At 54.6% G+C, this 15,532-nt stretch overlaps 1 protein-coding gene across 1 annotated transcript; it reads left to right on the forward strand.

Moving 5' to 3' along the window:
- The first annotated feature begins 787 nt into the window (after positions 1 to 787).
- IL23R (interleukin 23 receptor) lies at positions 788 to 15,329 on the forward strand. Its single transcript, XM_082766058.1, has 16 exons — positions 788 to 914; positions 1,679 to 1,865; positions 2,395 to 2,489; positions 3,135 to 3,428; positions 3,562 to 3,685; positions 4,346 to 4,500; positions 4,637 to 4,782; positions 5,388 to 5,535; positions 5,880 to 5,962; positions 6,155 to 6,359; positions 7,484 to 7,681; positions 7,953 to 8,036; positions 10,965 to 11,015; positions 12,169 to 12,265; positions 13,676 to 13,766; positions 14,223 to 15,329. The coding sequence occupies exons 3-16, from the start codon at positions 2,432 to 2,434 to the stop codon at positions 14,844 to 14,846; spliced, it is 2,358 nt and encodes a 785-aa protein (XP_082622184.1). The 5' UTR covers positions 788 to 914; positions 1,679 to 1,865; positions 2,395 to 2,431; the 3' UTR covers positions 14,847 to 15,329.
- The last annotated feature ends 203 nt before the right edge of the window (positions 15,330 to 15,532 follow it).

The raw sequence follows: 15,532 nt of genomic DNA on the forward strand, positions 1-15,532 counted from the left end.
GGGCCTGCCCGCCACGGGCACGTCAGCCCCATACCCAGCTCCGCAGCCGGTGTTTTTTTTGGCACCCCAGGCTGTGCCCTGGCGCTGCCAGCTGGCTGCTGCCGCCCGGCCCCGGCTCCCCGGCCTCCACTTTCCCAAGAAAAACAGGCGGATCAGGCAAATCCCAGCCGCGGGCAGGGGCTGCTGGAGCCGAACAAAGGGCTGCCTTGCCTGGCGGGGGGGAAATCAGTTTCCATAACCTTTACTGGTGCTGCAGAGCTGCGGTATTTCCTGTGGTTGCAGCCTCCAGTGAGGTTAACACCGTCACCCAGATTAACCCTTCAGCCTGGGGGGCACAGCAACACCGGGGGGGGCACCCGCACCAGTGCCAGGGGGCACCCATACTGGTGGCACTGGGGTGCACCCGCACTGGCACCACCACCGCTCCCCCAGGAGGAAGGGTGCAAGGGGTGCTGGTGGGACCTTGAAGGTTTTTGGGTTTAGAAGCAGGAAAAAAAAAAAGGTAAAAAATAAGTCATTTTGTCAAGTTTGAGCACTGGCAGCCGGGAGGGCAGCACGAGCTGCGCACCACGTCGCACGAAGCCCTGGGAACAAAAAGGCGCTGGGATGCAGCCGGCGCTGCGGGGTGACTAATGGTGCTGTGACAGCTTGAAGACAGAGAGAGAGAGGAAAAAAAAAAAAAAAAACAACCCCGACTGAGTCTGTTCCTTCAGGGGATGCTGGGTTTTCCCATGGACTGACTCAAACTGGAAACTTCTTCGGTAGCAGCAGCAGCAGCAGCAGCAGCTATCTAGGTCAGGGCTGCTCGCAGCCGCTGCTGCTCCTCGCCGCACCCGGCAGCCCCGGCCACAGCGGGCGGCAGCGGGGCCACGCCAGCCCTGCTGGCCCCAGCTCGGGTCCTGAGGACTGGGGAGGTAACGGGGAACTGGGAACGGGGATCGGGGAACAGGGAATGGGAACGGGGAACGGGAGAGACACCCGGGGCCGGCCCTGGCCTCGGCTGCTGCGTTCGCGTGCCCGTGGCTCCCGGCGCGCTCCGTCGGTAAGGGTCTCGTGGGGCTCGAGCGGCTGGGACAGCTCTTCTCCTCCTCCTCCTCCTCCTCTTTTTCTCCTCCTTCTCCTCTCCTTTCTGTGCTTTTACGTGTATTTACGGGAACCTGCTGGGAGACTTTTTAAGAGGTGAGATCGCAGCCCCGTGTCTGCAGGCAACGGGAGCGCACTCGTTCCTTCTGCTCTGGAGCCTGCAAACGGCCGTAAATCGGGGTAAAAACGCGACCTGCAGGAACCCCCGAGGAGGCAGAGCCCGCGGTCGCGCACTACAGCTGGCAGCTGGGGAGATTTATTGTTTTTTTTGGATCTTTTCTCAGGGGTGTGTGTTTGTGAGTGGCGTTAGGCGGCAGGAGGCAGCTGGGGGCTGTTGAGGGCTCTTTGTGGGTCAGGTAGCAAAAGGGCACTGGAAATGGGACCCGCTCTTATGAACACCTGAACAGTGCTCCCAGCAAGCAGGGCAGCTCCTACCCACACCCGAGCTAGCGTGGGGAGGACTACGAGAGGGTTAGCTGCACTCAGCAGCCTGCTTTGGGTCGATTTCTGCTATTTTGACGCTTTCACCGCGGACTCGGCCGTGTCCCACTTCTGGCACAGCCAGTGCACGGCTCTTTGTCTTGTGCTGCCCCAGGAGGAACGCCGCGGAGCTGAGGGGGTCCGGCAGCAGCAGAGCCCGGCCGTGCTCCTGGTGGGTGCAGCTCTCGGAGACCCCCAATCCGCCTCCCCTCGAGCCCCAGCCGTGGCTCCCCCGGGGCAGGCGGCTGCGCCAGGACGGGCGGCACGTGCCCGGCCAGGAGGAAGGTGAAGAAGTCGCTGAAGTAAGCAGCTAAAGTCGGGGGGAGCTCGTGGGATGCGAACACGAGCCCTGCTTTGGGGTTTGGTGATGCACGACCCCGGGGGTGAGCACAGGGAAGGAGCAGCAGGAGCAAGGCGGGTGGGAACGTGTTGGGAAATTTGGGGATTTCTGCCCAGGGCACCGTGGGCGGTTGGGTTTGGCCATCTCCAGGGATGGAGGCTCCACGGCAGCCTGCTTCTGAGCTCCGTCACCCTCACAGCAGAATGCTTTTCCTTACATTTAAATGGGATTTCCTGATTTTTAATGTAAGCCTGTGAAGGAGAAGCCTGGCTGCATCCCCTCTGCTCCCCCCAAGCAATCCCAGCCCCTCGGTGCCGGGTGCCAGCCCCACGAGGTATCATCAGGCCGAGGGGCAGGATCATCCCCATCCTGGCAGGGTCCGGACCCTTCCCTCCCACAGCTCCCGGCCACCTCGGGGCTGGTCCCTGAGCACCCTGCAGCCAGGACGGGCGCCTCTCTCCGCGGGGCTGACACCTCTCCTGCCCCCCCAGACTATGCCACGCACGGACGGCGGCTGCAGCCCAGGCCATGGCAGGGGCCGGCAAGGCTTTGGTGCTCCACGTCCTGCTCTGCTTCCTCTGCAGAGGTAAGTGGCTGCGTGGCACGGCACGGCACGGCACGGCACGGTGTGATCCCTGCTCAGGATCAGCCCCGGGGCAGGAACGTTGCAGCACGGCCCCAAAAGCTTTGGGGAGCTCAGCACCACCTTCTCCCATGCCCCTGCTCTACCTCAGCTCCCTGCTGCCATCCCCACCCCGGCCTCGCTGAGCTGCCCGGGGGGGTTTCAGCAGCCCCGAGCACCCCGCGAGCTGCTGCTGTTGCCATGTGCTCCTGCCTCCGTGCTGCACGAGCTCTGGGCGCAGCTGCGCCCTTTCCAGGAAAGCCAGATCGAGCCGATACCAGGCGAGAGCAACGGCTTTATCAGGGCTGCTGCAGGGCCCCGATCTGATAGCAAAGGGCAGCGCACGCCTCCCATCTAGGGGCCGCCGTAATCTCAGGGGATCAAGAGATAGCACGCCGGCGCGTTATTTCCCTGCAGTCATTTGAGCGTTAGGGCAGACCGTAAAATGGGTGAAAGTCGCTCGTTTCCGAGCCGAGTGGGTGAGTCACCGGCTGCCTGCTGGAGGCAGGGGGATTTACCCCGTGCCCAGGGGGGCGCGGGGGGCCGGGGGGGACCCCTCTGGAGGCACTCGCCGCCGGTGCCGTGTTTGAAGCCGCGGGCGCTGCGCAGGTGTTGCCCGAATCAAGTGCCAGGGCAGCGTGTGGATCGAGCCCGGCCTGGAGGTGCTGATGGGCTCCAACATCTCCATCAACTGCCTGTCCACCACCGGCTGCCCGAGGGCCAACCTCTCCATCCAGCTCAACAGCATGGCCCGTAACGGGACCCTGCGCCCCCTCAACAGCAGCGCGGCCCAGCTGCGGCTGCACGACTTCAGGCTGCCCTACAGCACCGTGCTCTGCTTCGACCACTGCCGCAGCAGAGAGAACGTGGTTCTGGTCTGCGGGACGGAGGTCTGGGCCGGCTGTGAGTATGGCCACGGGGCCGGGGAGCTCGTCGTGAAGCGGGGAGCGACGGGGATGGTGGTGGTGGGGATGTGGGGATGTGGGGATGTGGGGAGGGGGGTGTCTGTGCGCTGCTCCTGACGCTGCCTCCCCAGACCCCCCGGAGACCCCCGGCAACCTGACCTGCACCATCGGGGAGGACTCGGGGAGCCTGGCGTGCACGTGGGACGCGGGGCGGCCGACCCACCTGCGCACCGAGTACCGCCTGCACCTGAGCAGGTAGGGCCCCGTGGGGACGTGCAGTACTGGCAGTGGCACCGGGGTGCCAGAAGGGTACGAGCAGAAAGGGTGCAGCCAGCAGGATGCACCTAACGGTGCCCAAAACCCGACACCGAGCTGGTGTGAGGGCTTGGCTCTCCAGCAGGCTCGGTGTGCACACTGGCCCTGCACACTTTATGCCACGTCCGATGCCAAAGCCCGCTTGACACAAGGCTGCTGGGCTTTTGGAGTCAGCCTGGCTCAGTTTCACACTTCAATGTGTTCGGGGCAGGCACGTGCAGGCGGTGTGGGGGGCAGTGCCTGCCCTCCTGCTGTCGAAGCAGCCCCACCGGTGGAGCCGCTCAGGTTCAAGCCCTGAGCCCCGCAGCCAGAGAGCTGCAGGAGTTGCCTTTCTGCAGCAAAACTGCCAACGCCATCCAGCGGTGCCAGGAACCAAAGGGAGTTACTTTCTAGTTCACTTTAAGAGTGAAAAACTCCCGCTCTGGGGATGACTGTGCCCCGGTTGTAACCCGTCGCTGACGCGTGGGTGCCTTCCCCGCGGGCCTGCACGTGCTCGGGTGGGCGCGTGGCACCGCCACCAGACTGCAGCCTGGCTCCTGCCGGGGATCCGAGCCCCTCAGTGCGGGGACGGGCTCTGACGGGGCTCTTTCTGCTTCCCAGCACGCAGACAGCAGAGGAGGACGTGTTCCCTGCGGGCTCACCAGTGCCCCTGAGCACTCTGCGTGGTGGCAGCCGCTACTTGGCGTGGGTGCAGGCCCGGAACGCGCTGGGCGCTGCCCGCTCTGCCCCGCGGCACCTCGACCTGCAGGAGCTGGGTACGTGGGGACAAGCACGAGTGGCACTGCTCCCACAGCCCTCCCGTCACTCGCAGGCCCCTCCGGCACACTCTGCCCGTGCCAGCCGTGGGGAGATGGGTGCAGGCCGGGCTCAGGGCTCTCGCTCCCCCCGCAGTGGTGCCCGCGTTGCCCTTGGCCGAGGGCGCGAAGACGACGCTGGGCTCGCCTCCCATCACCACCGTCCTCTGGAGGCAGCAGACGCAGCTGGAGGACGTGCACTGCGAGGAGAGGCACAAGGCGGAGGACGCCCCAATGTGGCATGTGAGACGGCGCCAGACCCCTAAACCTCCCCCAATTGCAGACCCGTGGGATGGGGCCTGGTGGGGACCCCCCGGTGCTGGCCCCCCCTGGGCTCCCCAGCGCCTCCAGCAGTCGGCCTTTCCGGCAGTGTTATCTGCGTTTTAAGCAAGAGGGCAAAACCCCAAACATTTCCAAATGTTATCTAGCTCTGCAAGGACAAGGCAGAAAAAAGCCACAGAGGGTGCTCAGCACGCGCCCACTTCATCAGCCTCCGTCCCTCTCGCAGACACAACTGTACCCGGGCAGGCTGCGCCAGGGTCCTGTTTGGGAACCTCCTCTGGCTGAGAACCAGATCCCATCGCTTTTTTTTGCTTTTTTTCCTCCCAATTTTTGTGCTCCAAAGTGATGCAGGGCAGCCAGGACAAGCCCATCCATCACACCACGCGTGGGCACCCCGCTGCCCGCTCGCCGGCTGCGCTCACCCCATGGCCATGGGTTCAGCAGCCCCATGTGCTGGGGGGGCCGTGGGGTCCCTGTGTGCTCGGGGGGGGCTGTGGGGTCCCCATCCATGCAGACGGGGAAGGCGTTGGGCCCCGCTCTGCCCTAGCACCCGGCTTCCCTTGCAGGTGGAGGCGTCGGACAGTGCGGTGCGGGCCGGGCACCCCCTGCAGAGTGACACCCGCTACGTGTTCCAGGCCCGGTGCCGGCGCAGCCCCCAAAACAGCCCCTGGAGTGCCTGGAGCCCCCCCTTCATGTACACCACCCCCGAGGCCGGTAAGTGTCCCATATGAGCCCTGTGTGACATGATGCGGGCTGCACGGGGCTCGTGGGGCAGCTTTACCTTCACCCACACCCCGCTCACAGCAGGGTGGGGGATGTGGGGCTGTGCCTGCCCTAAAAAGCCCTGTCAGCCGCTGCTCTCAATCTGGGCCATTTCCTTCCCCAAGCCACACGTCGGCAGCTCCGGCACCGCGGTGGTGACACCCTCTGGGTACGGCACGGCCAGTGCGAGGCAGCTGGCAGGGGGCCATGAGGGCGATACGGGTGGGCACGGGCCCCGTGCCGTGGTGGGCAATGTCCCCAGCCTCAGGACCATGTCCCCGTGGCTCTCCCCGCAGCCCCCGCGGCAGCACCCGACGTCTGGCGGCGCCTGGGCTCGGTGTTCCCGAACGGCAGCCACGAGGTGACAGTCTTGATCAAGGTAAGGCCTTGGGGTTAAGGGTTGGGGTTTGTAGGGCTGGCAGCGAGGTTTTAAGGTCATAGCGTGACCTTAAAAAGAGGGTGGTGGTTGTAAGGTCACAGCGTGGAGGGCGGTGGGGCCCCTCTGAGTACATGAGGGTGAGGAGGGGACCTGGGGCACCCCGAGCCCGTCTCCACCTCTCGCCCTCCGCAGCCGCTGCCGCCCCGTGCTGCCCGTGGCAGGATCCTGGGCTACGCCGTGTCTGCGGGATCAGGACAGCCCCTCTGCAACACCTCCAGCACCTCCTGCAGCGTCCTGGTGCCCCCGGGGGTGCGCGTCCTCCACGTCACCGCTCACAACTCCCGGGGGGCGTCCAGCCCGGCCAACATCACGCTCGGCCGGGAGGCCAGGCAGCAAGGTAGGACATCTCCCACAGCAGCGCTGGTGATATCGGAGATCTGCTTTTATCAGAACCCGGGGGGAAAAACGTCACGCAGACACGTGGGTTCAAAGCAAAAGGCGCTCCGCCTAGGGAGTGCAGCGTCCTCCAGACAAGGCCAGCGTCCCCTGCAGATGCCCCAGCCGCACAGCCCTTTGCCTCCGAAGGCTGCAGCGACGGGAATAGCTTATAAAAATAAAAATAAGCTTGTCCTGCCTGTGCCTGGCACGGCTCCGGGCACCCCTCTGTGCCCACAGCTCCCGAAATAGCTCCCGCTGCCGTCCCGGCCGTGAGCTGGAGCCTTTGGGGCAGGAAGGGAGGAGAAGGAGCTCCCGGGCTGCCTCGGCTTCCCTGCGCCACAGGCTGTGGCTTTCCCCACAACCACACTTTCCTATTTTTGAAAACGTCACTTTTAATGAGCAACGGGAGGGGAAAGTCCCGTTCAAGTTCAGGACAAATAGCGAGCATGACTAAAACGAAACCGTGCAGTGTAAATAAGGTGGAAAAAATGCTCTAATCTCATACTTATCAGAATGATGCGTGTTTCTGGTAAAAAATGTCAGGTAAAGCATCTCAGACAGAAGAGGCATGACAAAGCCGAACACGTGCTTCTGTGAGGTAGACACGTGTATATACATATACACATGCAGGTGTGCGCATATATTTTATTTTATTTTTATTTTATTTTTATTGATATTTTTATTTTTATTATAACAAATATGATATGATATGATGTAACAACTTAATATAATATAATATAATATAATATAATATAACTATATGATATGATATGATATGTGATATGATATAATATAGCACATAATAGACTATATAATATTGTATTATAAAACTAAATATATAATTATGCAATTATATAATCTATGTTATATGTGGAAAAAATATTTTATATTATAAATATAAATATAACCATACATTTACATATATATACCAATACCAATGCCTATATATATACCCATACCTGTACCCACACCCATACTCACCGCATCCTGGAAGACTTTTTCCCTCCCAGCCCTGTCCCCCCGATGAAGCCCTGCTCCTGCCCAGGCAGAGGCCTCCCAGCTCCGACCCCTCTCTCCTTGCAGCCTTCCCGGCACCGGCATCGGTGGAGGTGCAGCGCCAGAACCAGAGCAATGTCTCCGTGTCCTGGCAGCCCCCGAGCGGCAGCAGGAGCCCCCTGCTCTGGTTCATCGTGGAGTGGGTTTCCACAGCTCCATACAGCAAGGAGGAGCGCTTCTTCTGGAAGAAAGTCCCGTACCAGGACACGCTCACCTACATCCAAGGTAAGCAGTTCCACGGGGCCTTTTGCTGCTGGCTGCAGCTCGTCGAGGTATCGCAAAGCCAAAATCTCACTGGGATTGAGCCCCTGCCCACCGCTTCAGGAGCTGGGGGCTGTGAGGAGCCCAGGGAGCAGGAGGGAGTGGAGCAGTGAGGGATGTAAGGGCAGCCGGGGTGTTTGGTCCCCCAGGGCTCAGCCAGAAGCCCTCAAGCAAGTCTACAGCTTTAACAGCAGCTTACAAATATGTTTTAAAGGCAAACAATGCTTTATTTCAGAAGACACAGCAGTGGCAAGCAACATCAACGTGTCGGTTTATGCAGTCTACCCAGACGGAGTGAGCAAACCCACCTCTGGCCAAGGTAAGCCCAGCTGTGTGGAGAAGCTGCTGCTTGCTGTGGTGGAGCTGCAGGGTTCAGGCTGCTGCTTCGTGCCTGCTGTCCTCACAGTCTGCCAGTTTTATGGAGTTAGTCTTAGAGACAAGGGGCAAAAACCTAGCGTGGGCCAGAGAGAAACACGAGGCTGACAAAGGAAACTGTGGGGACAGGTCAGAGGCTTTAACACACCTCTATGAAAGGCTTTTCTAGCCTGCTCTTGTGCACAGATCTCTATTGCACATGAGAACTGCATCTTACTCCACAGGGTACACCAGTGGAGTTGCTCTCCGTGTTTGGGATAGAAAATAGGAGGTTGCTGCTTTGCCTATTTGGTAGCAAATTGTTATAGAAAAGACAAAGCAGAAAACAACTTTTACAGAGAAAAACTGCAAGCTTCCCTTTTTTAACTCAAGCTGCACGTAGGCAGGCTTCAGTCCTGGAAACTATTTTAGATAAAATAGGGCATGGACCAACTTAAAAAAGACCATGAGTATATCTGTGCATCATCTCCAGTGATGTGTGCGTTGGCTTTGATCGCTCTCATGAGCTGGGCATGCCGAGTCCCCTACTGGCCCTCACCTAGGCCAGGACAAGCCATGCACAGCTCCAAATGTGAGTGCTGAGGACACGTCCCAGCACCACCAGACCTGTCCCAAGGGCACCACTATGCAGGGAAAATTCACCAACTGTGCTTTCACGGAGCCCCATGGGCATAGTGAGCATCCTGGGGAATCCCGGCCTGAGGGCAGGACAGGCTGAGCATAAACCAGGTGTGATAACGCTCAGGGTAGGCATTCATCATTCCAGACATGTAGTCTGACTTCTTATCTTACACCTGCCATACAGCAATATCTGGAAAGAACCTGTTATTTGTGCTAGCTAAATGCTTTAAATGCTTAAAATAGAGAGCTCATCATTCTTAGTTACACAGACTCCTGTGATAAAACCTGGGGGTTTATGTGGGAAAGCACCAACGTTAGGCACCCAGCGGGCACAACCAGCACCGTACACCCTGCCTGGCCCCACAGGCTGGCCCTTGTTCCTTATGTTCCTTACACAAGCCGAGCCCATCAGCAAGGCATTTCTGTAGTCATATTAACAGATAATACAAGATAAATGTGCCAGTGACACCAGCCCCAAAACGTGCCTAGTTCCAAGGCTGCTGAGAGATTTAGTTTACTCGGTCCCTTTCTGTCTGCAGTCTGTGCTTAGCTGAGGACTGCTTTGGGACGCAGAGCTCCCCGGCTGAGTGGGCAGCGCTGTAACCACACTGTTTAGGGAACAAAAACACTGGGTCTCCACCAGCCATGCTAGGAGATGGACGTCTCAAACCTACAGAATTGTGCTTTGGTGAAACAGCGGCAGCGCTACCCAGGTTAGGTCACATAGGAGCCTGGTGGCAACCCGGTGACATGAGATGTATCTGTATCGATGATCTTGAGGTCTCTTCCAACCTAGAAATTCTGTGATTCTGTGACACGGGGACACGGCTGATATTGCCACGTCCCTCTCCGGACAGTGGGAGCCTGGAAGGCCACAGCCTGGGACACCTCCTCGTCAGGAGGCCTCCTCCTTGCAGGGCCACCCGGTGACACCACCCGGTGCCAGCCGCATGGTGGCAGCACCGTGGGGATCATGGACCCAGAATCACATGAGGGTTGGAAAAGGCCTCCAAGATCTGGTCCAACACCCCCTTAACACCAATGTCACCACTAAACCCTGACCCCAAGCACCACGTCCAACCTCTCCTTGACCATCCACAGGGATGGTGACTCCACCACCTCCCTGGGCAACCCGTCCCAATGCCTGACCGCTCTTTGTGCCAGTACAAGATGTGGCCCGAGCCATTTTCCTCACAGGAAAACCATAGGGAACTGGGCTCGAAAGCTGTGTTACCCGATCCCAGGGGAAGATCAGCTGTATTGCTTTCGTGTGCTGAAACTGTTCCTGCATTTCAGGCAGAGAGGCCTCTGGGCTCCTGAGACAAGCTACCCCCATGCTCCTCATCCTCACTGCCCAACAGTTTTCCACTTTAGTGACCAGTGCTTTAATTGCTCTACTTCAGGATGATGGCTCCGGGCCTGCCCATGACCAAAAGGGAACCCATGAGCTTCCCTGCTCACAGCAGCGTGTGCCTGAAGCCCCAGCACTCCTCCTGCCTGGGCTGCTCCCTCGGGACGCTTCCCCGAGCGCTGAGCGAGCACCTGACGGCGTCCCAGCAGAGCCCGTTTTTCTTGCAGGCTGGCCCCAGCCTCAGCAGATTGCCCCAGATAGGGGCTTGCTGTAGGGCACAGCGATTTCTTCACTCCCCCGTGGCTCAGGTCCCACCGAGGCAGGTTTTACCTGCAGGCTGGGGCCGGGGTTATCAGCATGGCGAGGTGATCCCTTCGGTAACAGTGAGGACAGCAGGCACTTGCTGAGGAAAGGATGGCAAGGGAATTGCTTCATATGGCCAGGAAAGAAAGTTTTCTGCCTCTTCTAGCAAAAATAAGGTTCTTGCCACGGCAGACTCAGCTGCAGCTATCCGCTTAGACAAAATGGTCCTGCTGGAGAACTCAGTGCTCCAGGGGTTGGACACTGGGAGATTATCTGTAGGTGCTCATGGAAAACGGCCCGGGGTTCCTCAGGAAGGGTAAATTCTTGTCTCAGGTACTGAGATGTGTGTGGGAGATTTCTTGTAATGTATTTTATGGTTTTGTTAACATTTTGTTTAATTCGAACTCAGAGAAATACAAGATGATGTAGAGTGCAGATAAGCAGAAGACACTAATTACTTTACAGGGCTTTATTTTTCTTTTTATACCGGTATTTATTTTCCTAAATAATATTAACAACATAAAAATAAACCAGAGCTTCTACTTCGCCTGCTGTACATTCTCCAGTGACAGCCTTTTTTTCTTCTCTCTGCTTAAGTCTCCTCAGATGATCAGATCCCAAGCTTCAGCTACAACGAGACTTCCCATGGTAAGAAGTATTTCAGGCTTGGTGAGTGAGAGCTTCTGCTTGACCAGGAGTGGATGTTTCGGCCAGAGCCGCGAGCGCAGCATCTGGCGATGTAGTAGTGAAAGGGAAGTGAAAGCTCCGTCGTAATTTGGGGAGGTCAGAGCCAGCAAAGCAACTTTTCACTTGACAGGAAAATGAGCCACATGGCAAGAAAGGCTGCAGTCCTGCCCTGGGGTGAATCCAGCTTGCATAATTCCTGCCTTTGAGTTTTGTTTTCTTATGAGACGTAATAAAATATACGTTACGGCAAACAGGAGTTAAGAAACCAAGGAAAATATCATAATGTTAACATATAAAATAACAATGACGGACTGCTCTGGCCTTACAATCTGAGCCATAGCTGGTTTAAACATTTCCCATGCATGTTTCTAACTGCAGTTACACTTTTGGTTTGCACGGCTTCTGGTAAAGGTTATACTATGTTCTGCTTCAGTATTTAAAGCAAAACCAAAACCAACATAAGCTGAAGAGCTTGCTCAAGTATTTCTGGAAAGTAATTCTGTGTAGGAAATGGTTAAACACAGTGACCACACTTACTAGAATTACTTGGCTGGAGGATCCCGGCCGGGTGGCGACTGGCAACCACCTCGGGGCAGCGGAGGGGTGGCCACTTCCGAGGACCACGCAGAGCCTCAGCCGCCCGCTGCTGCACTGCTCTGCTCACGGTTCTGAAACAGAGATGGGACAGAGGGCTTTGCTTTGGTGTTATTGCTTTGCTGCGAAGCAAATGGGCCAGTTAAATGCTAAGGGCTTATTTTATCAATGATCACACTTCACATAAGTTCACGTAGCGGCATACGAGGCAGCGGGAGCAGGTTCATTGCCAGCTGCCCGTGTCTGGAAGCAGCATGCCTAAGCAGCATGAGGGCCCTCCAGAGCCTGGCCCAGATGCCTTCATGGCCTCCAGGTCTAGATAAATATTGCCCCTTCACCAAGCCATTAGAACTGCAAGTGCAAACGTATAGGAATGACAACAGACATGCAAGGAGTCACGTTCAACATGACTGCTTGTGATGCAGAATTATTCACAAGTGCGACTGAGGATGTGGCCTATAACATCTGTTTTAAAATGGGAGCTACCTGACTAACTTCTTTCCTCTTTGTCTTCTTTCAGATGATGACACTGGAGTTTTCCTGGGAATGGGCGTCAGTGTGATCGTATCGTCAGTTGTTCTTGCTATTCTGATGTTTAAAAAATCAGCTAGAAAAAGGTATTACTTTAATCACATTTTTTTCTTGATATGTAACTCATACTTTTCTTCTAGAATATTCTAAAGGTAACTAGAAAAAGCAGTCCTTCTCCCTATGCTCTGCTCCTACTGAGGGCAGCTTTGCCCGTTCATAATATTGCTGCATAAGAGGCTATCCGTGCACTCGACAAGAAGGTAGAGACCAATAAAAAAGTAAAAATCACTCCTCTGTAGGAACCAGACATGATATATTATTATTATACAGATCTAGGGGGAGTAAAAGAAAAAATAGGGAAAATATAACCTTCTTTAAATAAGTTTTATACTAGGATCTGTTACTCTTTTGAATGAGGAAGGGATGCTGCCCCTGGCACAGGCTGCTGGCTGCCCCCGTGTCTGCACCTTGGGAGACTGGCAGAGGCTGGGGAGTTGGAAAAGAGCTGGAAAACCAAGCAGGGAAAGTCTTCCTTCCATTTTTTTAACATGACTGCTGCATACCTAGCTTGCCAAGCACCCTCTCCGCAGTGAGAGGAGTCCCAGCAGTGCTGTTCCTGATACAAATACATAGAAACGGTCGCCTCTGTGCCACAGAGCTGGCTGTTGGAAATTCCTGATAGAGCAAGAAAGAGGGTGGAGAAGACCTGGGGTTAGAGGATGTTGAAGGGCTGCCCCTTTCAGTTCCTGAACCCTGTCTGAATTTTTCTGCTGTTGGTGTAATTGGGCAAGACAGCAAGAACAGAGAGCGTGTACTTTCTCAGGAACACAGCAGTGCACACAACATCAGCAAAGCTCAACTAAATCAAAATCTCTTGCAAATGATTTTCATTTCTGCAGCAGCTTCGTTTGTCGGAAAATCAATTTTCGTTCCTGCAGCAGCTTTGTTTGTAGGAAAATCAACTTTCATTACTGCTGTGTATTTTATTTCATCAGCTCAGGACACATGCATCCTCTTATTTAAATACTTAGCTTGGGTTCCACCACCCACCTCAGTTTAGTAACATTTTCCCATACATGTATGTTTTACACAAGGGATTTAAACAGAGTAATTTAGTTTCCAGACTTGCTCAATAAATGTAATTTTGAATGTAGTGCAGTGACAAAACCTAATCCTGTTCTGAGGGAAACAGCACCTGCTGTGTTGCAGCCATACAGCGTAACGTTAGGGTGAACAGTGCCCCTCTGCCAGCTGGAGCCAGGCTCCACCACCACCACAGCCAGACCCAGGGGAACAGCACTGAAAGATGAAGAGATGGGGTTCAGATGGGAAAACCTACCCACATGGGGAAACTGAGGCTTCCCAGCCCTCCACAACGGCCATGAATGACGGATACACTCAGTGTTCCCTCCCTGACTGGGGACAATTTCATCCAGAACAAACAAGTAAATGACTAATAAAATTGACTAACATTTTGCTTTTTTATTTTGGTAAAGAATTAAAGCAACAGTTGCATCACTCTTACCGAAATGGCTACGTGAAGATTTTCCCCACATGGAAAACAGCAACGTGATAAAGTCACTCCAGGTAATTGCACCATTATTTTTTTTTTCCCCATTTACATATACTTAAAAATCATTCTGCAGCTGTGAGAAACATGGACGGAGCAGGATTCAGCTTTAGGGGATCTAGAACTGATCAGAGAATCATTTGCCAGCCATTTGCAAGGTGCATGGAAGCCCAGCTTAGCTGGAGTCTTTAAACCTTGCTTCAATATAAATTTTATCCAGTAGTGCCAATTGAATCAAGCTGACCTTGTGGTGCATGGAGAAGAACAGCGACATGCACAGCTGCTCCTGTCTTCTCTCTGCCACCTCGCAGTCGTCTGTCCTATGGAGAGGATTAGATGAGAGAGGTGGGAAGGATGTTGAGATGAAGACAAGAAGTCATTGCCCTATTTCCTCCGTGTGATGCTCTAATGATATCTCTCCCCTTGGCAAAATTTGCCAGTTTGTTACTAGACTCTTTTTTTTTTCTTTCTAGGAGAAGAATGAATTCACAAGCAACACTTCCTGTGAGCCGTTCCTGGATCCCACGATCATGGAAGTAGAGGAGATGTCAGTGCACGAGAAATACAAGAATGTAGACATCAAAAAGAAACCCAGCACAGCGGTCCCTGAGAACGTGGAGCACCCACAGATCTCAGCACCGGCCGTCAGCACTGCCCCTGAGCACGTCAGTGACTACAAGCCTCAGATTTCCGACGGGAGCCCTCTGGGATATGTAGCTGCCAATATTTACCAAGCACAGTCCCACACACCAGCTCCAGAACCGGAGACAACCGAGACAACCTTTTTCTTCAGAGACTACACCAGTCCCGTTAGCTACCTGTGGAACGCCGAAGGAGCGGAGCACAACGTCTGTCTGCTGGAAAAGATCAACCTCATTTTAAACAACAACAGAAGCGGGCAAAACTACGCGTTCAGCTCAGCGCAGGAGGAACAAAATACCCTTTTGGAAAACCAGTGGGAAAAAGCACTGTCGAGTGAAAACGTTCAAGAGCAGACACTGGTCCCAGATGAGCTGGTCTCTTGCTTGAGAGCAATGAATGAAGAACCTGTGGATATACAGAGCTGTCTGCAGCAACGCATTGGAAGGTTATTTTGAGCAAAGTTATAACTGGGATTAAAAAAGCACAACACAAAATTACGAGTGGATCATCATGGTGCATATCTGGATCATCATGGTGCCTTTGGGATTACAAACATCAGAACTGGAACAAAGCTCTGAATCCAAAATTCACTCCCTTAATGGACTGTGAATAGTTTTGGATGCATGGATCACCTTGGCCAGTAAATCATCGTTTTACACTTACCTCATATTTTTACAAGCATAACAATGCATAAATGCAGGGGTTCCTGTAAGAACTGAACTACAAAGCGGGTGATTTCTACAGGATGCAATATGCTTCAATTATTATTCTAAGTCACTCTTTGGTTAAGTACTTGGAACATTCAATACCTGGAGCTGATATCTTTTAAGATGGATAAAACGATCCCTTGGACATTCTGAATGAATTGTGTAAAATACCCTGGGATCACTCATAATGAGGAGACACTACACTGAGCATGATTTATCTATCATGCAGCACCCACGGCTACCATGTGATTTTTTTTCTGTTTGACAGGATAACTCAGTTTCATTTTCCCTTCCATCCAATAATAAAAAATGCATCAGATAAGAACAAGCCTTCATCAGCTTGGCCTACAAGCCTGATTTAAAATCTCTCTCTAAATTTGTCTCTAGATGGGTGACGTTTTGGTTTGGGTGAAGGATTTATTGTCTCACATCAG

The sequence above is a fragment of the Aythya marila genome (assembly GCF_965140915.1).
Source record: "Aythya marila genome assembly, chromosome: 8".
Classification (NCBI taxonomy): Eukaryota; Metazoa; Chordata; class Aves; order Anseriformes; family Anatidae; genus Aythya; species Aythya marila.